The 25039-nt window shown below is 42.6% G+C and overlaps 2 protein-coding genes across 5 annotated transcripts in view; both read left to right on the top strand.

Annotated features, from left to right (window-relative positions):
- DLGAP1 (DLG associated protein 1) overlaps positions 1-25039 on the top strand; it is a 620850-nt gene that overhangs the window by 469742 nt on the left and 126069 nt on the right. For all 4 annotated transcript variants that reach the window (XM_074944555.1, XM_074944554.1, XM_074944556.1 and 1 more), the window contains 2 exons: positions 15852-16029; positions 18621-18861. In XM_074944555.1, the coding sequence (XP_074800656.1) occupies positions 15852-16029; positions 18621-18861 (419 nt within the window). The remainder of the gene's footprint in view (positions 1-15851; positions 16030-18620; positions 18862-25039) is intronic.
- Positions 4258-5689, top strand: LOC141982468 (myb/SANT-like DNA-binding domain-containing protein 7). Its single transcript, XM_074944558.1, has 2 exons — positions 4258-4889; positions 5469-5689. The coding sequence occupies exons 1-2, from the start codon at positions 4307-4309 to the stop codon at positions 5552-5554; spliced, it is 669 nt and encodes a 222-aa protein (XP_074800659.1). The 5' UTR covers positions 4258-4306; the 3' UTR covers positions 5555-5689.

Raw genomic sequence — 25039 nt, 5'->3', positions numbered from 1 at the left:
AATGCTCTTAAACTTACCTACTTCGAGCTAGACAGACCAAACTAAGATATTTAGAAATTTTCTCCCCTATAAAAAAGCTAAATGAAAAACAAAAATACTGGCATGTCCTGTAGTCTAATCTCCCTGAATTTACGGTATCCAGGTTTGATCCCAAGTTTCCCAGGCCACGTGGGGCTGAGAGTGCTATGCAGGAAGTATGCCAAGGCTCTCAGAAGAGGAAGCTTTTTGCTTTATTCTTAAGTAATCATGGCACTCAATACTAGATTGTGGGTTTGTTTATTTTTTTTAATATTATAGTCTGCACCTAGCAAACGTTGTTTGTATGCCTTTACCAGTATAAGTAAAGGCAAAATATGCTGTATACTGACCAACATCATATAGTGCCATCACACTGCCCCCATTGGTGGAAAGTCAGCCCAAAAGATGTTTTTTGTTGCAAAGAACCATTCTATCCCCGCTCCACAGTGGAGTCCAGAGCCGACCAATGCTGTCTCACAAATGGGAGGCACTGGCCAAAGAGGGGTGTTGTAAGGCTAACTGAGAGAACTCCCAGGGAGTGCAGCAATGCAAATACCATCTGCTGCTCTCTCAGGTGACATTCCTGACAAGTAGCAGCCTTTACTGATGCAGTTGGCAGGAAGTTGCCGTTTTCTCCTCCCTCTCCTAGCAGAGGTAAATCAGTCCCCTAGATTGTAAAGTTGAAAAATTATAAATTAAATGTAAGCAGCTTGAGACGAACAGTGAAGATGCTGGACTATCTAATTTAGGAATTATCTAAATTAGTAAACGAAGTTGAAATTAGGACCACCTTGACCAGCTAAATTGAGGTAAAATGTGTTACTCTGCATCTAGACTAGGGGAACGGTGGAGGGTTAGTAAACTTCAGTCTCTTTACCTATCTAGTAATTAAGCAAGCCGGGGGCAGTTGGGGACTGCTCTGATTGGTACAGCCGGGAGCCAACCCCCACCCCCCCATCATTATAGTCCACCTTAATCCCTCCTGCGAGGGGGGGTGGTCAGTAAAGTCCGGGCAAGGGAATTGCTGGAGGGACCTGGATGAAAAGGGGAGGGGGAGCTGGTGGAAGCCCCGCCACCCGCCCCCCGCTGCCAAAATTGGCTCTAATTGGTAAGGTCCCAGCAGTGGATCTGCTGGTGGGACATAAATTTTGCACCTGCACTGCACATTTTATCCACCGGGTTAGTCTCAGACATCTGTCTAATAATAAAGTTGCAGCCTGATAAACCCATATCTAATGTCTCCTGTCATTCTTTCAGCACAGCCAGACAAATGACCAGAGCAAACATGAAATCTTCTTAGAGGGTCACAGGCTATGCTAGTGGATCCTCTGTAGTATGTACTGAGAGGAAAGTTTTAATACACCTCAAGAAGTGAAGTTGGGCACCTTCAGGCATGTCTGTGGTACGAGTGCTACTGCGGCAGCACTGCAGCTGTGCCACTGAATCACTGTAGTGTAGACACTTGCTACAGCAAAGGAATTGGTTTTCCATCTCTGCAAGTAAATCCACCCCCTTGAGAGGCAGTAGCTACGACAACAGAATAAGTCTTCCATCAACCTTAGCATTGTCTACACCAGGGTTTAGATTGGCTTAACCATGTCTCCCGGGGTGAATTTTTCACTCCCCTGAGTGATGTTGCTAGGTCGACCAAAGTTTTAGTTGCAGACCAGGCCTTACCAATCTTGTTATATCTTGCCAGACTGAGTCTGACTAAACAGGATGGGTTTCTTTTCTGAGAGGAATGAAAAATACTGCAATATTCTATCGTAATGCCCTACACACCACCATAATAATACTACTGGAAACCGCAGAGTACTGCATTGCAGTATTTCTTTTATCAGCTCTCAGACTGTATGTAAAAGACACAGCATCATCACACCACTTTTAACAAGATTACAGGGGTTAATTCCAGTATCTGGGCAAGATTTTGGTTAAGAAAATGATATCATGCCTATCTAGATTTTCCCCTGTAGATTCAATTCAATATCGTATTCTGCTTCGTTTGTCCATAACTATTGTGTAGCTTTGCTGTGCACTGTTAAACACTGCTGCATTTCACCCTAAGAGCAACTGCATTCCAGCAGTGGGTGAAAGCATCCCTAATTATCTGGCCTATTCTTTTGTTTGTATATGGTGTTTTGGGATCCTTTGGGATGAAAAGCACTATGTACATATATGGCTTTACTGAAGATGCCATTGATTTTGGCCCATGGTTCTTACAGCACAACCTCAGAAACAAAGACCATCGTGAGACTACTATCTAGGACCACAGCTAGTTGTAGAAGAATGGTTTCTAGATTGAGTCTGAGCTGACTGGCAGTGACTTCCTGGCCAGCCAGTCACAGGTAGCTTTAAAGAAATGGTGCTTTTGAAAAATGTTTATAAATATAAATTGATCAAGGTCCTCTCGTCCTTTATCTATCAAACAAATAAGGGCTCTCTGGCAGGACACCATGTGCTTATACAGAAAAACAGCACATTTTGCCAGCTGGAGATAGACACATCAGAAAGCTGTGTGGCATTTAACTGAGCTGAGTTTTGGATTACTTTTTAAGTGATATCTTGTTCAATCATATTAGAGTCTGTAATATCAGGCAGAGAGACAAATATATTGAAAAAACACTGAAGTCACCTCCCCTTCTCACCCTGTCTCTTTCTGGCATCTGATCCACCTCAAAAGGACGTGTAAGGTATTATTAATAAAATAATGCATACCCCACATGATTAATGGGGATGAATGCCAGTTGGTGTGTGTGATTTATAATCCAATTAATGGAGTCAGAATCAAAAGGGAAACAGCTGCCACTTTTGTACAATTGCTGTTGAATTTCTGCTCAGCAAGTAAGATATTCTGGTTATGTGCAAGTTTTTGTTTTTCTTTCTCATGGCTGGCTCCATAACAACTGTACCGTGACATGTACTGAGATTTTATCTTCAAAGTGTGAAACCCTTAGCAAGACAATCGTATTATTTTAAAAAATATGGGAAAGGAGGTTTTTCAAAATGTGGCAAACTTCTAGTGAGAACAAATGCACAAAGTAGTTGATATTCTGCCCTTGCCAATTTCTGTAACGTGACAGCCTTGTACACTGTGCAGTGAAAAGTTAACACAACATAATGCAAGTGCAACAGCGACAAAATTACCCATCTGATGACCCATGTCCTGACTGGGGAATAAGATGAATACACTTGAATGACTTTGTTCTGTGCATGTTCTTCATTGCTTTTACTTAGCATCAGACAGCAGATGATTTTTCCCTTAAAGCAAAAGCTAACATGAAAATATAGTTAAACACAGAACTATGTGCTGGGTGCTCCCACCAGACGGGTTGAAGGGAGGGGGCACTTTCAGCACAGAAATAATTAGCTCCATGGGAACTATGCTATCAGGGATAGCCTAGAAAAATGAATTCTGGGATGTTTAACCAGCAAGAGGCAAAGATTTTTTTTTTAAAGATGCGTTAAAATATATTTCTACACTGGCTGCTCCTCACAGCCTGACAAGTGGAGGTATTCATTACATACTTCTGGACACAGCACCATTTCCTTTTGTCTTGTACAGCTATGACTCTTTATATTGAGATGACAAGAAACCCATGTGGTACAACACTCTGTTTTGTGCTATGAATTTGCACATTGAAATGCAGAAGACCGTCTAATTATATTTTTTTAGGGATATCTTATTTAATTGTCAGAGCGTTCCCAAAAAAATCAGTCAGTCACTGCCAACACATTCTCCCGACTCTGCACTCCTTTTCATGCACAAGTGAAACATTGTAATACTTGCTTACAGAAATCAAAGCATTTATTGGAACGCTGCAACTACCAACCCCAGCACACACAGGCAGGACTGAACATCCTCCTAGTGCCTCTGCCCCACCCTACCCCAAACCAAGACAACAACATAATATCAAAGTACACAACAACACTAAGCCCTGGTCTACACTAGGACTTTAGGTCGAATTTAGCAGCATTAAATTGATGTAAACCAGCACCCGTCCACACGATGAAGCCCTTTATTTCGACTTAAAGGGCTCTTAAAATCGATTTCCTTACTCCACCCCTGACAAGTGGATTAGCGCTTAAATCGGCCTTGCCGGGTCGAATTTGGGGTACTGTGGACACAATTCGACGGTATTGGCCTCCGGGAGCTATCCCAGAGTGCTCCATTTTGACCGCTCTGGACAGCACTCTCAACTCAGATGCACTGGCCAGGTAGACAGGAAAAGAACCGCGAACTTTTGAATCTCATTTCCTGTTTGGCCAGCGTGGCAAGCTGCAGGTGACCATGCAGAGCTCATCAGCAGAGGTGACCATGATGGAGTCTGAGAATCGCAAAAGAGCTCCAGCATGGACCGAACGGGAGGTACGGGATCTGATCGCTGTATGGGGAGAGGAATCCGTGCTATCAGAACTCCGTTCCAGTTTTCGAAATGCCAAAACATTTGTCAAAATCTCCCAGGGCATGAAGGACAGAGGCCATAACAGGGACCCGAAGCAGTGCCGCGTGAAACTGAAGGAGCTGAGGCAAGCCTACCAGAAAACCAGAGAGGCGAACGGCCGCTCCGGGTCAGAGCCCCAAACATGCCGCTTCTATGATGAGCTGCATGCCATTTTAGGGGGTTCAGCCACCACTACCCCAGCCGTGTTGTTTGACTCCTTCAATGGAGATGGAGGCAATACGGAAGCAGGTTTTGGGGACGAAGAAGATGATGATGATGACGAGGTTGTAGATAGCTCACAGCAAGCAAGCGGAGAAACCGGTTTTCCCGACAGCCAGGAACTGTTTCTCACCCTGGACCTGGAGCCAGTACCCCCTGAACCCACCCAAGACTGCCTCCTGGACCCAGCAGGCGGAGAAGGGACTTCCGGTGAGTGTACCTTTTAAAATACTATACATGGTTTAAAAGCAAGCATGTGAAAGGATTACTTTGCCCTGGCATTCGCGGCTCTCCTGGATATACTCCCAAAGCCTTTGCAAAAGGTTTCTGGGGAGGGCAGACTTATTGCGTCCTTCATGGTAGGACACTTTACCACTCCAGGCCAGTAACATGTACTCGGGAATCATTGTACAACAAAGCATTGCAGTGTATGTTTGCTGGCGTTCAAGCAACATCCGTTCATGTGTTATCCTCAGGAGAGTGACATATAATCCATGGTCACCTGGTTGAAATAGGGTGCTTTTCTTCAGGGGACACTCAGAGGAGCCCATTCCTGCTGGGCTGTTTGCCTGCGGCTGAACAGAAATGTTCCCCGCTGTTAGCCACAGGGAGGGGGGAGGGTTGAGGGGGTAGCCACGCGGTGGGGGGAGGCAAAATGCGACCTTGTAACGAAAGCACATGTGCTACGTATGTAATGTTAACAGCAAGGTTTACCCTGAAAGAGTGTAGCCAGTGTTTTATAAAATGTGTCTTTTTAAATACCGCTGTCCCTTTTCTTTTCTCCACCAGCTGCATGTGTTTCAATGATCACAGGATCTTCTCCTTCCCAGAGGCTAGTGAAGATTAGAAAGAAAAAAAAAACGCACTCGAGATGAAATGTTCTCCGAGCTCATGCTGTCCTCCCACACTGACAGAGCACAGACGAATGCGTGGAGGCAAATAATGTCAGAGTGCAGGAAAGCACAAAATGACCAGGAGGAGAGGTGGCGGGCTGAAGAGAGTAAGTGGCGGGCTGAAGAGAGTAAGTGGCGGGCTGAAGAGAGGGCTGAAGCTGAAACGTGGCGGCAGCGTGATGAGAGGAGGCAGGATTCAGTGATAAGGCTGCTGGAGGATCAAACTAATGCACTCCAGCATATGGTTGAGCTGCAGCAAAGGCAGCTGGAGCACAGACTGCCACTACAGCCCCTGTGTAACCAACCGCCCTCCTCCCCAAGTTCCATAGCTTCCACACCCAGATGCCCAAGAACGCGGTGGGGGGGCCTCCGGCCAACCAGCCACTCCACCACAGAGGATTGCCCAAAAAAAAGAAGGCTGTCATTCAATAAATTTTAAAGTTGTAAACTTTTAAAGTGCTGTGTGGCATTTTCCTTCCCTCCTCCACCACCCTTCCTGGGCTACCTTGGTAGTCATCCCCCTATTTGTGTGATGAATGAATAAAGAATGCATGAATGTGAAGCAACAATGACTTTATTGCCTCTGCAAGCGGTGATCAAAGGGAGGAGGGGAGGGTGGTTAGCTTACAGGGAAGTAGAGTGAACCAAGGGGCGGGGGGTTTCATCAAGGAGAAACAAACAGAACTTTCACACCGTAGCCTGGCCAGTCATGAAACTGGTTTTCAAAGCCTCTCTGATGCGTACCACACCCACCAGGCTCTTCTAACCGCCCTGGTGTCTGGCTGCGCGTAACCAGCAGCCAGGCGATTTGCCTCAACCTCCCACCCCACCATAAACGTCTCCCCCTTACTCTCACAGATATTGTGGAGCACACAGCAAGCAGTAATAACAGTGGGAATATTGGTTTTGCTGAGGTCTAAGCGAGTCAGTAAACTGCGCCAGCGCGCCTTTAAACGTCCAAATGCACATTCTACCACCATTCTGCACTTGCTCAGCCTGTAGTTGACAGCTCCTGACTACTGTCCAGGCTGCCTGTGTACGGCTTCATGAGCCATGGCATTAAGGGGTAGGCTGGGTCCCCAAGGATACATATAGGCATTTCAACATCACCAACAGTTATTTTCTGGTCTGGGAATAAAGTCCCTTCTTGAAGCTTTTGAAACAGACCAGAGTTCCTGAAGATGCGAGCGTCATGTACCTTTCCCGGCCATCCCACGTTGATGTTGGTGAAACGTCCCTTGTGATCCACCAGAGCTTGCAGCACTATTGAAAAGTACCCCTTGCGGTTTATGTACTCGGCGGCTTGGTGCTCCGGTGCCAAGATAGGGATATGGGTTCCGTCTATGGCCCCACCACAGTTAGGGAATCCCATTGCAGCAAAGCCATCCACTATGACCTGCACATTTCCCAGGGTCACTACCCTTGATATCAGCAGATCTTTGATTGCGTGGGCTACTTGCATCACAGCAGCCCCCACAGTAGATGTGCCCACTCCAAATTGATTCCCAACTGACCGGTAGCTGTCTGGCGTTGCAAGCTTCCACAGGGCTATCGCCACTCGCTTCTCAACTATGAGGGCTGCTGTCATCTTGGTATTCATGCGCTTCAGGGCAGGGGAAAGCAAGTCACAAAGTTCCATGAAAGTGCCCTTACGCATGCGAAAGTTTCGCAGCCACTGGGAATCGTCCCAGACCTGCAACACTATGCGGTCCCACCAGTCTGTGCTTGTTTCCCGAGCCCAGAATCGGCGTTCCACAGCATGAACCTGCCCCATTAGCACCATGATGCATGCATTGGCAGGGCCCATGCTTTCAGAGAAATCTGTGTCCATGTCCTGATCACTCACATGACCGCGCTGATGTCGCCTCCTCGCCCGGTAGCGCTTTGCCAGGTTCTGGTGCTGCATATACTGCTGGATAATGCGTGTGGTGTTTAATGTGCTCCTAATTGCCAAAGTGAGCTGAGCGGACTCCATGCTTGCCTTGGTATGGCGTCCTCACAGAAAAAAGGCGCAGAATGATTGTCTGCCGTTGCTCTGACAGAGGGAGGGGCGACTGACGACACGGCTTACAGGGTTGGCTTCAGGGGGCTAAAATCCACAAAGGGGGTGGCTTTACATCAAGGAGTAGTTCAGGCAGGACTTCACGGAGGGTTCCAATAAGAAATGGTGCACCTAAGTTATTGTTCTTATTGGAACAAGGAGGTTAGCCTGGCCTCTGATTGATACATGGCTAGATCTACCTCGCTGCACCTTCTCTGTGAGTGACTGCAGTGTGACCTAGAGGAATGAGTCCCCTAGACAGGGGAGAAGGCAAATGAGTACAAAACAAATCTGGTCTATTTCTTGTTTTGATCCACTCCATCTATCTTTTACATCTTTGGCTGGCAGCAGACGGTGCAGAAGGGCATATTGCCTGCCTGCTCACCATAAGACAGTTCAATAGGACTGACTGCCGGACTTAAGAGAATGACCTGGTCAAGTCACTAAAAATTTAGTCCCTGCGCCCATGTCTGCCCAGGCGCTCCTGATCGACCTCACACAGGCGACCAGGAGTACCTCGGACATGACGAGGACGGCTACCAGTCGTATTGTACCGTCTGCTGCCACAAGGCAATGGGTTGCTGCTACTATGTAGCAATGCCGTACCGCGTCTGCCAGCACCCAGGAGACATACGGTGACGGTTACCTGAGCGGGCTCCATGCTTGCGGTGGTATGGCGTCCGCACAGGTAACTCAGGAAAAAAGGCGCGAAACGATTGTCTGCCCTTGCTTTCACGGAGGGAGGGAGGGAGGGAAGGGGGGACTGACGATATGTACCCAGAACCACCCGCGACAATGTTTCAGCCCCATCAGGCATTGGGATCTCAACCCAGAATTCCAATGGGCAGCGGAGACTGCGGGAACTGTGGGATAGCTACCCACAGTGCAACGCTCTGGAAGTCGACTCTAGCCTCGGTACTGTGGAAGCACTCCGCCGAGTTAATGCACTTAATGCACTTCTGTGGGGACACACACACTCGAATATATAAAACCGATTTCTAAAAAACCGACTTCTATAAATTCGACCTTATTCCGTAGTGTAGACATACCCTAAGAAAAAAAATACTGCGCCACCTATTGGTGGAGGTGCTGCCTGCACTGATAACACGATCATCTAATACATTTGCCATAGACAGCACAAGTACAATTTTTCCCAATCTCTCAAAAATAAAAGGAAATATTCCTACCATCAGATTTTCCCTGTTCCTGTAAACAGAAAAATCCTTCTTGTCCATCTTACCTTTTCCATCTCAGAGTCAATTTGAAGATACACTGGCTTTTCCTGTAAAACATTCAGAAGCACTCCATTCAGACGGAATCCTGCTAACATAGTTTTACCCCGTAAGTGTATTTGAATAAAAGTCAGAGGCCAACTCAGGTAGGCCAATATGCGCAGAGCACTAGTCACAAAGTGGTGTGCAAAGGGAGCTAAAAGTTTTCCTTTGCACTGTTCTGATCCTCAGTTATCTTATGGTTTAGACACTGGACTAGAATTCACTTGTTGCCTTTGCCACAGGCTTCCTGTGTGACATTAGGAAAATCATTTAGGGCGAGATTCTCCCACACTTACTCATATTGAGCAGTACCTTACCCTGCGAGTAGTCCCATTGAAATGAATAAGGCAAATGAATGGGGCACACTGTGTGCTGTGTGAGTAAGGGTAGCAGCACCAGGCCCTACATCTTCCTTGCCTCGGTTCTACATCTGGGGCTAATAATACTTCCCTGTCTCACAGCAGTTTGGTAAGGATCAATTCAGTACTGTTTGTATGGTGCTTAGATAAAAGTTGTCCTCTTTGTACTGTGTTAAAGCTGCCTGAAGACTTCTCTAAATTACACCATCATGTAATGGCCACAAGGGATCAAAACACAGATCAAGATAAGTTTAAGGCCACCCCAACTACACCTTTATCTTTCCATTCTACTACTCACAAGGGGTCTGGTGGTGTACAAGCCCTGTATAAGTAAGCTCTTTACCTCTCCCTTCAGGGCCACTCTTGTACTTAAGTGATCATCCCTGAGTAATGGAGACAGGCATTGCAATGCAAAGAGGATGCAACACACCTGAGGAGCTGGTTCCAGGATCTTTGAGTTCATCTTCTCGTGCTGCTAATCATTGTATGCACTGAAGTCAGTGGGGCTAGCTAAGCCATTTCACTTCAGCTGTAGATCTTGCCCATAGTCAATCCTTTGTGAATCATAGTTGGTTGAAGTCTCTGATAATAAACTAAGGAAGTGAGAACTTGAAACTATGCAGACTTATTCCTAAACAGAATGTTTTTCAAAGTTTTCTGTGGCGTTTCAGCTACTCTTTAAAGACTATTGTATAGTTATTGTGGTATATGATGATGATAATGATTTATTACACATTTATAAAGTGCCAATCCTGAACAGGTATGGAGCTGTTAAATAATTCTTTTGCTATATAAGGGATGCATTCAACAACAATTTAACTACCTGTATTTACTCCTTGCCTGTATTTTAAACCTTAGTTATTTTTTCCACCGTTTTTAAACATAGTGAAACCTGTGAATATGGTCATCAGTGAGCAACAGTCACCTCCTCTAGTGGCTGCCAAAATCTCAGTCCCTGCGTGACTCCCCGTCTGTCATGTAAACCAGTGATGTGATAAGTAGCCACCTGTGAAACACATTTCTAAACACCTGCTGAACTGGTCAGTTGTATAGTTAAGGACCAACTATCTGACCAAAATAAGTCAGAAAAAGAACCTATTTGCTTCAGCCACCGACATCCAGAAACAATAAGAAGCATATACCATGGCAAAGAAATTAGGTGATTTTGTATAGAACTGGGAAAATACTGCAAAAAAGTGTGCAAACAAATGCTCAGATTTTCACATGGATTCATGCTTCTTTTGTATTTGTTTTCTATGAACATTCAAGCAATCAAATTTTAGTGGTGCCTAGTGCACATGATCATGTCTCCATCTGATGGCAGGTCCCTCTGACTAGAACACCTTGCACTTATAGCCATGGAGAAATCTCCTTTAGCTCAAGCGGGTGAGGCCTTTGTTTTTGGTACCAAATATCCCAAGTTTGTTCCTTGTTGATGACTAAGGTATCTGTATGACTCGTTACAGTGGACCAGACATTTGCAGAAAGCAAATTTCAAAGATGCATGCATGAGTATTTACAAAAAACAATTTTTAATTTGTTTATACTTGTGCACTGAGTTTTGTGATTTGTTTTATTCAGTGTTTGCATGCTCATCCAATCAGTGAACAGAAACAACACCAGGTGACTTATTTGATTAATTTGTAAATAATCAACACAGTTTGAATTTTTTATAACAAATATTGAATATGGGCAGCAAACTGCTTACAATCAATCCATAAAATAAAACAAAAAATGAATTAATTTGATTAACAAATATATTTGAGGACCTTCTGATCTGCTTGCAGCTCTACAGAGAGCAGGAATATAATTTGTATTCATCTGATAAATTTTTTGTAATGAATTATTCATTTAACTTGGATTTTATGCATATTCTCAGTGCTCCAAGTAAATGACATACAAGGAATTACTTTCAAGAGATCTACTGATCAGGTTTTGGTAAATTGTTATTAAAGGTTCTGCCAGCCACAAATAGAGGTGATAGCTAGGTCAATCATTTTATTTTTAGTGTTCTGTGTGTGTGTGTGTGTGTGGTGTTGTGTTTGAGCACTGCTGGAGAGTATCCTCAATGAAATTCCAGATTCCATTTGGAAATCTGGAATTATTGCCCCAAGAGTAATCTGAACATTTTTTATATCTAGTCCATCCAATTACTGACTCACTGATTGAAGAAGGCAAATGAATGACCAGTCTTCAAGTGGTGACAGAATTCTGTAATAATAATTATCTGATAGTAAACAGTTCAAATTCATTTTTATTAGATCATCCAGAGAACATGGCATTCCAATTGTGGCCCTTACTAATAGGTTTTGCAGTATTGTCATAATTACACCTGGGGTCTAACCATTAAACTCAAATATGTAATACTAGTTATTTGTACGTGCAGTTTTCCAACTGCACATACAAATAACTAGTATTACATATTTGAGTGCACAATATCTGTAATTGCTTGCAGAAATTAAACACAGAATGGCACACAGGTTCTCTTTAAATCAGCCTCGTGTGTGTATTTCTTATGACTAATTTTATTTTTCTGTCTCTCATTCATTCATACACAGACATACACAGACAGTAGTGAGGTTTCCATTTCAAAATGGAAAACTGACTTGTTCAATATTGTGACCAAGCCATCTTTGTAAGGAACTGAGGGCATCCCCCCAGGAAAAAAAAATCATGTTTGATGTAGAAGAGCTGTTCCTTTCAACATTTACTACACTCTGTGCTCTTTTAAAAAAAAAAATCTCTAAAGCTGTTTGTTTAAGTGGAAGGCCATGATGGAGACCACTTTGCTGTGTAGCTGCCATCCTCTTTATATGGTGATACAGCCTGTGGAGACCATACTGTGCTATCTTTATCTAAGTAGAAAGTTGCTCAGATGGAGAATTTCATATAGGGACTTGTAGCTTTGAATGGCTGAGGCAGCAATTTCTTCAATTTTGGGCAAAAGAATTTGTGGCCCTGCTGTGCCTAGTAAGGTTCAACTGTTGTCAGCCACCGGTAATATAAAATTTGGACACCCCTGCAGTAAATGAGTCTGCAATGGATAACAGAAATACAGTTGGCTACAAACTCCAGTTTTCTTAAAAGGGAAAATCAGTACCCTAAATGGACCATACAAAAGCAAATATTCCTCTTAAAGGAGAGAGAGAGAGAGAAAAATCAAAGGATGAACTGAATTTATAATTGTTTTTCCAACTGCCTTAAAAGTACCAAAACGCCTCATTATTGAAGATAACTTATTTTAGTTTCCGCACGTTTTTCTTTCCTTTCAAGAAATTCTTCAGTGTCAAGCCTCAACAAAACATCAAATGAGTTGCAAGTCTAAAAACGATTCCCTCATGCCCAGAATACGGGACCCCCTCTGACCTGTCCCAAAACAGCATCTCTGAAATGTTTTACTAACAGAAATATTTGAAATGTGCATGATCAGATAACTATGATGAACAAGGCAGGGCAATAACTTTAAATAGCATTTGTCCTGTAAAACAGAAATTATTTTCTTTGCTACAATTTCAGTATACGAAATCACAACCAGAGAGTCACTGTTGACACTGGAATCCATACAAAGTATTATTCCCACTTATGATGACAATATTATTGCTTTGGGTCAAATAACACATCAGTTAAGGAAATGTTTTTATCGTTGGTCTCTCTGGCCCAGTGTGATGAAAGAGGGCCTTCAGCTTCTAGCTGGTTCCCCATTTTTCTAATGATGTGTTCATTATAGATGGAAAAACAGACATGGACTTTTCAAACTTTTGAATTTAAATGAATGTGCATTTACAAGCTACTTAATGCGTTTCCTGAAAATGGAAAATAGCTGTTTGATGTGAAAAATGCCTACCAATCTGGCAGCTATTGTCACTATCCAAAACAACTATTGAATGTAACCAAATTACACCCATGTAGCAGTATATTCTTGGAATGATTTACTATAAGGTTAGTGTTAGGTTGTCCAATCACTCCAGCTGCATTTTGTGTACATTATATGTAATTGATTTACAGTTAGCGGCCCTTATCTCCTAGAATTTCCTAGGAAGCAAGCTGTCAAGTCTAACTGGAATATGCTGTAAAATACATACATAGATAGGATATCAAATGTATATTTCAAAAGATTAGCACCAGGTTACCTCTCTATGAGACAAACCCTAAGAGGAACGGAGCACCTACAACTCCCACTGATTTCAGTGTGAACAGTGGATGCTCAGCAGCTCTGTGCTTGATGAACCAGTCAACTGTATGGCTTTCCAGTAGGCCTTGTCTTCTACCCTTTGGTCCTCGTGACTTATTACTGTTTAATTTATCAATTTGTTCCAAAACCTCCTCTTATGACACTTCAGTCTGCGACAGTTCCTCAGATTTGTCACCTAAAAATCATGGCTCAGGTGTGGCAACCTACCTCATATCCTCTGCACTGAAGACTATTGCAAATAATTCATTTACCTTCTCAACAATGGCTTTATCTTCCTCAAGTGCTCCTTTAGCACCTCGATTGTCCAGTAGCCCCACTGATTGTTTAGAAAGCTTCCTACTTCTGGTGTACTTAACAAAAAATGCTGTTCGTTTACGAGCCTTTGGCTAATTGCACTTCAAATGCTTTTTTGGCCTTATATTGATATAATAGGGATCACATTAACTTGTTGGAATGATGATAATCAATGGGACATAGTAATACCAGGGTACAAAATATATACCAATGACAGAATAGGTCATGCTGGTGGGGGAGTGGCACTATATGTGAAAGAAAGCGTAGAGTCAAATATAATAAAAATCTTAAATGACCCAAATTGTACCTTTGGCCTGTAATTATGCCTTTTCACTTGACTTGCCAGAGTGTATGTTCCTTTCTGTTTTCCTCAGTAGGATTCTTTGTTTCTAAAGGATGCCTTTTTGCCTCTAACCACTTCATTACTTTGTTGTTTAGCCATGGTGGCACTTTTTTGGTCCTCTTACTATATTTTTAATTTAGGGTATACATTTAATTTGAGCTTCTATTGTGGTGTTTTTAAAAAGTGTCCATGCATCTTGCAGGCATTTCACTTTTGAGACTGTACGTTTTAATTTCTCTTTAACTAGCTTCCTATTTTTGTGTAATTCCCCTTTTGGAAGTTAAATGATACTGCGGTGGGCTTCTTTGGGTGTCTCTCCCCCACCCCCACCCCCCCGAGGGATGTTAAATTTAATTGTATAATGGTTAAGGCTAAGATTATGTCACGGGGTCGTGGGGGGGCTGTGGGTGGCAGGACCCCCTGCAACTGACCACCTGGCACCGTAGTTGGCGATCCCTGAGCTGCCCAGCCGCCACCGCTGGCAGGGTCTCCCCTGCAGCAGCTCAGCTGCTACAAGCAGCCAGGGCCCCACCGCAGCTCCCAGTCACCAGCGGTGGCGGCAGAGGGATCCTGGAGCTGCTCAGTGACCGCGGGCAGGGGCCCCCTGCAGCTCGCAGACGCCGAAGCTGCTCAGCGCTGGGGGCAAGGGCTCCCCACAGTTCCCCAGCCTCCGCCACTAGCACGCCCCACCCTGCAGCTCCCCTATTGCCACGAGCAACAGGGGTCACACTCCCCACGCAGATCCCAGTCCTGCAGGGTAGTGGGGGTCCCCCCAGCTCCAGTCCCGCAGGGCGGCAGGGGGACCCCTCCCTGCCACTGGGCAATGTGGTCCCTGCAGCTCCCAGCCACTGTGGGGGTGGGGGACAGGGTGCTGGACCCTCCTCCCTCCGCATTTGGTTTGGGATATTTTTAGTAAAAGTCAGGGACAGGTCACGTCTTCCATGATTTTTTGTTTTTTGTCCGTGACCTGTCCCTGACTTTTACTAAAAATATCCATGACAAAGTCGTAGCCTCAGTTATGGTCGCTATTATCAAGTGTTTCAGCTCTTGGACTAGAGCCTGTGCTCCACTTAGGACAAAATCAGGAATTGCCTTTGCTCTTTTGGGTTCCAGGACTAGCTGCTCCAAGAAGCAGTCATTTATGGTGTCAAGAAACTTTATCTCTGCATCCCATCCTGAGGTGATATGTATCCAGTTAGTATGGGAATAGTTGAAATCCCCCATTACAGTTGAGTTTTCTGTTTTTATAGCCTCTCTAATTTCCCTGAGCATTTCCCATCACCATCCTGATCAGAGGCGCATGAAATTTCTGTCCCTAGAGATTCTATGGTACAGTTTGGTTCATTTAAGATTTTTATTATATTTGACTCTATGGTTTCTTTCACATATAGTGCCACTTCCCCACCAGCATGACCTGTTCTCTCCTTCCAATATATTTTGTACCCTGGTATTACTGTGTCCCATTGATTATTATCATTCCACCAAGTTTATGTGATGCCTATTATATCAATATTCTTATTTAATACCAGGTACTCAAGTTCACCCATCTTAGTAGTTAGACTTCTAGCATGTGTATAAAATCACTTCTAAAATTTGTACTTATAAACAAACTGGAACTGGTGATTTGCTGTACTGTACTGAATGTATAAATGCCCCAGGGTTACATAATTTCTGGTTTTAGTCTTACTTTCCTGTAGAACAATTTACTGTCATTCCCAGTCACAGTTAAGCTATTTGGATTTGATGAAATGTCTCTTTCCCACTGTTTCCTTCAAGGATATCCAGCGAACACTCTCCAAAACTTCAAATCCGGAGCCACAGTTACTTGAGGGCAGTGAGTGAAGTCTCAATCAACAGGAGTTTGGACAGTCTGGACCCTGCAAGTCTGTTAACTTCTCCTAAATTCCGTTCCCGGAATGAGAGCTACATGAGAGCCATGAGCACGATTAGTCAGGTGGGTGGCAAGGATGCATGGCTAAGAACAAGATCAAAATCAATCCCCAGCCACTTCAGCTGTATGTGCAATGTGTAGAACCAGAAACCCTTTTTGGTTGTGCAGTGAAGTCAGACATGTAACAAATTACATATTTTCAAAAGCATTTAAATTTTAAAAGGACTTATGGGGATGTTTTTCATGTACATTTTTGTGAAGGACTAAGATTTGAAAATGTCATAGTCTAAATTCTGAAAATTGTTTGGTGATTTTGGTTGCACAACGTGAAATGTCTTAAAGGGGCCTGATTTTTAGTGGACAGGTGCTCAGCACTCCCTCTAAGAAGTTTCGGGTTTAGCATACAAAATAACGAGTCACTTCTAAAAATGTAGGACTTGGATTCCTAGTGAGAATGAGTTTTCCTTTAAGGAGTGAGGACCATAAAATGTTTGAGGGGGGAAGAGAATAAGGGTTACTGGTATTTTATATTCCACAATTGTTGTTTTGACATTAATTCAATATTTTGAAAAGGTTTATTACTCCTTTTACACATTATTTTTAATTCTGATAGAGCTTTGACTTTACGATGTACATGGTACATATGTGTTTGGTTCACATATTAATTATGAAGATGTGCATTATTTTCCTGAAAAATCATAACATCCTCTTCTGTGCCAGCTACAGTCTGTCAGTTGAATACTGTGTACTTTGGGGCATTTTAAATTGTGAGTGTTGACACAGTGGAATATCCTACTCCTGTATAAAATATGCATTTGGAGTCATCATGCTGTCACATCTGTCTAGCTGCCATGCATGCAAAATAGGATCCAGGTCAGGGATGTGTTGAGTGCCCTCAACTTTGCTTAAAAACAGTGGGAGCAAAGGATACTCAGTACTTCACAAAATTGGGCCCTAAAATGGTGCTCAAATAGAAGGTAATTTTCTTTGGGAAAACTTGAATGAATATGCACATTAAAACATCATAGTCAGATACATTATTCTGCAAGGGTATTCTCACATGTTGTGTATTTTTTGCCAACTAGTGCAGGGCACTGCATTTCATTTGGTGTTGTATGCTCTAAATCACTGGTAATAACTCATGCTGTAGATGACGCTGTCACAATTTTGAACCGCCAATTTATGCCTGCAAAAGTAAAGGCCAATTTAACTGGATAGTACATTTTAAGTGGAGATTTCCTTTTTGGACTTAGATCAATTTTCATTTTAAAGTATTCATGGCATAAAAATAATGCTGTCTCTGTGTTCATGTAATATAAATATCAAGGCATTCTAAAAGTGTCACTGGTTGGACTTAAGAAATCCTGGCCCAATTAATTCACTGAGTCTTTGCCACTGACTTTAGTCGGGCCAGGATTTCACCCCTGGACTTTTATGCAGGATAAATGGGCTAGAGGAGTGACTTCGGTCCAAGATGAAGTCTACACTGCTCAGGCAGGGATTGCTGAATGTGGACGTTCGAAGGAGTCATCTGCTTATTATACACTGTAGGGGTCTATAGCACTAGCACAAAATATAAGCAGATGCTGTAGAAACTGAGTTATGAAGGAAGCCAGCAGAAACCAGCAAACTGAAATTGTAAGTGTGGGATAAAACTATTTGACTCCAGTTTAGACTGATGGATTTGTGAGACGGTTGAAGCTATCTATGCTCCGAAGAGTGTAGGCTTCCTTGCCAATAAAAATAGGAAGCTTAAAAGAAATCCTAGAAGTGAGCTCTGGGAGACACCTGTCTGATAATCTAGTTTATCCACTGCCAATGTAAGATTGTTCTTTAAAGCAATCAATCTCTTTCCACTAGTTCCCATGGAAAGTTATTCCACAGTCTAATAGATTTCACTTTTTAGAAGTATGGCCTGAATCTCAGCCTCTTTTTTCTTAAAATTCATCCCAGTCTAGCATCTTTCATATCTTCCTCGACCACCCACATCTTCCCTTGGTCTCTGTGCCTTTGGAATGCCTGAAAAATAGTGAAATCATGGTATATATTATTGTCTCAGATTTGCATTTTCCCTATCGTGATTATTATAATTTTAATACCAGTCTCAAGGCTCAATCCTGAGTTTAGAAATGTGGGTGCCCATTGCCATATAAGCACAGGCAAATGGTTGCAGCGTTTGTAAGATACCCGGCAAGGCCATGTGGTTTTGAGTGTCATTCAAGCTAGGAGAGTCTGGCTCTTTGTTTCTCTCTGGGAGCTGGTTCTCAAAAAGGGTTAAATAGTCTGTTATAGCTGCCAGCCAAGGGAGTTAGTCCTTTCATTAAAATTGGAGAGGCTCAGACTCTTAATCCTAGAAGTCCCAGATTTAATCCCTGCTGTTGGCCCAAATAGGGTTAGTTACATGAGATTGGGACTGAGCCCTCAATGTCCACAGCTCTGTTTTCTTCACTCTGAATATGCACATCTTATATTTTACTTGGAGAATTGTTACTGCGTTAAAAAAAAAAGATTTAAAGTGTAAATCATTTACTGTTCAAAGGGAACTTTTAATGGAAATTTTAGGTATTGTTCCATCTTTGTTTGTAAATGTTATTACAGGATAGATTGATCTAATGGGATATAATTACAGGAAACTACCTGTTCTTGGCCTGCAGGTGAGTGAGATGGAAGTAAATGGTCAGTTTGAATCGGTCTGTGAGTCAGTGTTCAGCGAACTAGAGTCTCAGGCCGTCGAGGCCCTGGATCTGCCAGTGCCAGGCTGCTTCCGCATGAGGAGCCACAGCTATGTGAGAGCAATTGAGAAGGGCTGTTCCCAAGATGATGAATGCGTGTCGCTGAGGTCCTCATCTCCCCCACGCACGGCCACTACAGTGAGGACCATTCAGAGCAGTACTGGTGAGTAACAAAGAGGGAATTCAGGAGGGGGCAAAAGAAGGGCACCACTTGGCACAATATATATTACACTAGGGGTCAAATGCTTGCTCCAAATCCTTGCTAGGCATGAAATGCACTGGAGATGCTAAGTTTCTTCTGCATGTGTGGATCAGACTGGGAAACCTGCATATCCCCACATACCATAGAACCGTGCTCTTCCTGGGAGCAGGAGAGTCAATAGTGTAAGGAGAGACATGCAGATCCACTGACTCAAAAACACAGGGGTGGGGAGAACAAAGTGGTCAAATCTGCTACTCTTTCTCTTCCCAGGAATGCAGCTACAGCTAGGCTGTGCAGGAGCTACACATTCTGGCCCTTGTTGAAATGGATCTTTATTGGCCCACAGCTGGGCAGATGGTTATTGGTACCAGTGAAAATTCAGATTCAATTTGCTCAATGCACAGCAGTTTATTGGAGAAAGAATTACACAGTCAATAAAAGGTTATATAATACGTCTCCTTAATAAAAAAAGAACAGGAGTACTTGTGGCACCTTAGAGACTAACAAATTTATTTGAGCATAAGCTTTCGTGAGCTATAGCCAATGAAGTGAGCTGTAGCTCTCGAAAGCATAAGCTCAAATAAACTGGTTAGTCTCTAAGGTGCCACAAGTACTCCTTTTCTTTTTGCGAATACAGACTTAACACGGCTGCTACTCTGAAACCTCCCTAATAAGCCTCTGTTCCCCAAGCATAAACCCTCAGTAACTATGTTGGCCTTACACAGTATCCTGATTGACAAACAAAGCAGGTATAGCTACCAGTCCTAGATAGAGACTTCTTTTTCTTCTCTTCTCTTTTTTTTCTTTCAAATGTCCCCCAAAGCAGGGTCTTGGTTATCCCGAGGCCCTCTGATTCAAAAGTCCTACAAAATCCCTCATAGCAGGGTGTTGGCTACCCTGAGACCCTCTGTCTTACAGCATCACAGAACTCTTCAGATGTTAATTGGGGAACTAAGAACTGTACATATGATATTCTTAACATTTATACCCTCGGCTCTCAAAGGAGTCACATGTCCTCAAAATATGCCCTGTGGACGTTTCATTACTTGTTTTTCCTAATTAATATTTTAAAAGGAACTGCAAAACAGAGACCAAAGATCAGTTGATATTTACCCTCTCATCAGTTGTTCACTTGAGCTCTTAGTGTGGTGCCATCCAAAAGGGTCATTTTGACCCTGGTCAGCCTGTGCCAAGCTCATTGATTGCGTGTTTTTGTGTTTTCTCTACTTGGTGAGCAGGCCATCAGCTGATATGTTCCAAAGTTCCATGTTGAAACACACACACAGATAGAGCCTCCGATCACTCTCAGTAAATTTCCATACCAAGTGTCTGATGCTAAGAGAACCCTGCTCCCAGAATCCTCTAGCAAATTCAGACGTATCAAGCCATACCAAAATCATGTTTGTCACATTCATTCATATCAATCACAATAATTCCTAATAATTTAACACCATCCTAACAGCCCTCACCTGTTGTAAATCAATGCACTCAGTGGAACTATGCTGATTTATACAAGCTGAGGATTTGGCCCTCTACTTGCAAATGAGTTGAGAGGATCCTCTTGCATAATAAAACCTGCATAAAGTCCTCCTCCTAGCGGTGGTGTGAGCACATTTTAAAAATTGGAGGGGACGAGAGGTGGTAATGAATTACTCCTTCAGCCACTTTGCTTAAATAGGATAGCAAAAAGTGGGGAAGGGGCATGTCCGTCTCACTCCCCTGCCCATCCTCCTAATGGGGTTCAGGCTTTGTAACAGAAACCAGAAGATATGAGGGTGATGATTTTTTCAAATCTTTTAAATTATTTATGGTTGCTTAAAAAAAAAAAGAAAAAGAAAGAAAAAAAGAAACTCTTGCTGTTTGACGTGCAAAGATAACCATGACTGTATCCATTCTACTGCCTCACGCAAGCACCACTTCATTCTACATTCAGGTCGCTAGAAGCCATTTCATATTCCACCTACCATTTTTCCCATGTTCTGTTAATTCTACAGTCTTTCCTAATTTTTTCCCTTTTGTGTGTGTTATCTCACACTTGCAGTTGCTTGAGTTCCTTGTCTCTGATCCCTTTTCCTCTACAAGGCCACTTTTTCAACTGGTTTTCATCATCAAAAGGCTTTTTCGGTCCTTTTATCAAAAATGTGCCGCTTAATTTATACCATTTAAAATATCAAGTGTAAGCATTATTGGATGAATGTTGGCAACGCATCATAAACTTCAAAACATCTTGAACAATTGTGATAGCACAATTCTCTTCTAAACCAATGACTAGAAAGAAACGACTTCCAAACTACAGTGTTATGAATGTGAAAGGTCATTTTTCTGTGTGCACGATTTATCCATGTAATTTGCACCCAATCGCAGCTGAGGGATTTACATAAAATGTGTGTTGTTTCATCATACAGTAATAGTTCATTTCCAATGCTTTGGGAGGCTTGCAGCTGAAGGCAGAGAGCCTGCAGTACGTAGGTGCCATTATTAGCCTGTAATGGATGCCTGGAAGTGAGAGATATCTTTTCAATAAATTGATTTTTTCTTAAGAATGAGAAAAGCTATGTTAAAATGTTTCCTGTTTTAAAATAACTCTAAGCATCAACCCACATAAGAAGAATATCCATTCTTTTTGTACTTGAAAGGAAGTTTTTGTGCTTTAGAAAAAATTTGGGTGGGGTAGGGTATGAGTAAGAGAATGAAAGATGATTGTAGATGATCTCAGAGGACTGAGGAGAGAATGTGGGTTGGAGAATATGGCCCTAAAACTATAATCTAAAGAAACAAATCTTTAGTCATTTGCTACTCCTTTTCCAGGTGCCTCTTTAAAGTCCGGAGAGGGGAGCACCTGCAGCCCTATATTGGACATTGCAGAAGGATTTAAAAGACTGCTGCATGTTTCCATTCTTTCTCCTGTGTTTTAGGAATTACTGGGTTATTCTGCCTTTTATTTTGTCTTTCCAGGCTCTTCAGGGTCACATTTTGTCCTTTATTACCACTTTAACCATACCTTTTGTGGGGTTCACAACCTCAACTGGTAGTTTAATTCCATCCTAGGGCATCCATGTAATCTCCTTTGCCCTTGCCTCAGGCTGATTCACAGAGAGGCAGTAATGCAATAGTCAGCCTAGGTAGAAAAAAGAAGATCCTTTTTGACCCATGCAGTTAGCCAGAAATTCAGGGGTTTTGCACGTTCTTCCAGTTAGGAGGAGAAATTGATGATGGAGTTAGGTAATTTTGATGCAATCTTGTGTACATTCTTTGTAAATAAACAAGTCCTGTTTCTGTGAACACAGGAGGAATTGAACAACAGGAGTGAGGTTTTCTTGCTCACAGCTCCAAACCCTTTCAGCCAGCACTCGGCTCAAAAAGTGCTCTTTCTCTAGACTTTTCTCAAGGCCACATTCCTAGTTTTTATTCAAGCTGTGTCGGGTGTTTCCTTGCTGCCTTCTCTCTAAACTTCTCTGTACCTTTTTCCTCGCTTTCACAGATGCAGTCTTTTACAAAATAATAGACACCAAAACCCCTCTGCCCACATGTGCCTTGCATGTACCTTTGTTTTGGGTGGTGATGTGGCTGGGGTTGGGGTGGAGACCCCTATTGTTTCAGCTATCTGGTTCTATAAAGGAATTTAACCATTTCTTACCACCATCTTACATGATGGGTGGTGGTAATTCCCACCCCGTAACAACAGATAGTAGGTCTGTTAGATGGATACAGAAGGAGGGGAAAGGAGTGTCGGGTACATCTCCCTAAAGGTGGTATAACAGATATATTTGCTGCAGACATTAGACACAGTTACAACAAGTACTCCTTTTCTTTTTAATAAAATCTACATGCACTTAATAGTCCAGGACTAGAAACCTGTTCCACCTACTCCAGAAATACTGGCCTCTATTAATTCACACTTTCACTGTCAGTAATAGGCAGCTAATGAGGAAAATAGGAAGGAGCAAAACCTCTGGCAAATAAATTGTAAAAGTATCATTAGGCAGGCCAAGAAAGAATTTGAGAAGCAACTTGCTAAAGAGGTAAAAACTAACGGTATATTTTAAGTACATCAGAAGCAGGAAACCTGCCTAAAAGGCAGTGGGGTCACTAGGTGACAAAGCACTCAAGGAAGACAAGGCCATTGCAAAAAAGCTGACCAAATTCTTTGCATCAGTCTTCACTGCAGAGGATGTTAGGGAGATACTCACATCAGAGCTATTTTTGGATGCAAATCTGAAGTACTATCCCAAACTGAAGTGTCAATAGAGGAGGTTTTGGAACATATTGATAAGTTAAACAGTAATGAGTCACCAGGACCAGATGATATTTACTCAAGAGTGCTGAAGGAACTCAAAAATGAAATTGCAGAACTACTATAGTATGTAACCTATTGATGAAATCAGCCTCCTTACCAGATGATTAGAAGGTAGCTAATGGACTATGGATTTTAAAAAGTTCTCCAGAGGGAATCCTGGCATTTACAGGATGGTGAGTGTTACCTTCGTGCTGGGGAAATTGACTGAAACTATAGTAAAGAACAGAATTATCAGACATATAGGTAAACATAATTTGTTGGAGGAAGAGTCAACACAGCTTTTGTAAAGGGAAATCATGCCTCTCCAATCTATTAGAATTCTTTGAGGGAGTCCACAAGCACATGGATAAGGGTACTCAGTTGATATAGTGTCCATGGATTTTCAGAAAGCCTTTGACAAGGTCCCTCACCAAAGACTCTTAAGAAAGACGTGTAGCCATGGGTTAAGAAGGAAGGTCCTCTCCTGGATCAGTAACTGGTTGAAAGATAGGACTCAAAGGGTAGTAATAAATGGCAAGTTTTCACAATGGAGAGAGGTGAACAGTGAGATCCCCCAAGGATCTGTACTGGAACCTGTGCTGTTCAACTTATTCGTAAGTGATCTGGAAAAGGGAGTGAACAGTGAAGTGGCAAAGTTTGCAGACGATAAAAAATTATTCAAGATAGTTAAGTACAAAACATACTGCAAAGAATACAGAGGGATCTCACAAAACTGGATGACGGGGCAACAAAATGCCAGATGAAACTCAACGTTAAGTGCCAAGTAATGCACATTGGAAAAAACAATCACAACTATACATATACAATGATGAGTTCTAAATTAGCTTGTTACCACCCAAGAAAGAGATCTTGGAGTCACCATCATCATGGATAGTTCTCTGAAAACTTCCAATCATTGCACAGCAGTGGTCAAAAAGGCTAACAGTATGCTAAGAACTATTAGGAATGGGATATAAAATAAGGCAGAAAATATCATAATGCTACTATATAAATCCATGGTGTGCCCATGCCTAGAATACTATGTGCAGTTCTGGTCACCCCATCTTAAAAAGGATATAATGGAACTGGAAAAGGTTCAGAGAAGGGCAATAAAAATGATTGGGGTATGGAACAGCTTCCATATGAAGAGAGATTAAAAAGACTAGGATTTTTCAGCTTGGAAAAGAGATGACTAAGTGGGGATATGATAGAAGTCTATAAAATCATGAGTGGTATAGAAAAAGTGAATAGAGAAGCGTTATTTACCCTTTCACCCAATACAAAAACCAGGGCTCACCAGATGAAATTAATAGGCAGCAGGTTTAATACAAACAAGAGGAAGTACTTTTTCACACAGTGCACAACTAACTTGTGGAACTCATTGGCATGGGATATTGTGATGGCCAAAAGTATAACTGAGTTCAAGAAAAAACTGGATAAGTTTATTGAGGATAGGTCCATCAATGGCTAAGATAGTCAGGGACACTGTACTTGGGGCATCTCTAAATCTCTGACTACCAGAAGCCAGGAGTGGAAGACAGGGCTGGATCACTCAATAATTACCCTGTTCTGTACACTCCCCCTGAATTTCTTGTATGGGTCACTGAAGGAGAAAGGATACCAGGCAAAAAGGACCATGGTCTGACCCAGTATGGCAGCTCTTACGTTCTTATCCTCTAAGTGGGCCTGCCACTCACTCACTCATAGACACACAGCCATGATTGTACATTGCAGCAAAGACTGTCTTAACTGCTTGTGGCCTGGGGATATACCAGATTAAGTTACATGAGGTACTAGGACCAAGAAAAGGAAAAAGAAAAAGGAGAGTTCCTACCCAGTCACTTGCTACAAACTCCTCTTCTT

Source organism: Natator depressus, chromosome 2 (assembly GCF_965152275.1).
Source record: "Natator depressus isolate rNatDep1 chromosome 2, rNatDep2.hap1, whole genome shotgun sequence".
NCBI lineage: Eukaryota > Metazoa > Chordata > Testudines > Cheloniidae > Natator > Natator depressus.
This window is presented reverse-complemented; position numbering and strand designations above follow the sequence as displayed.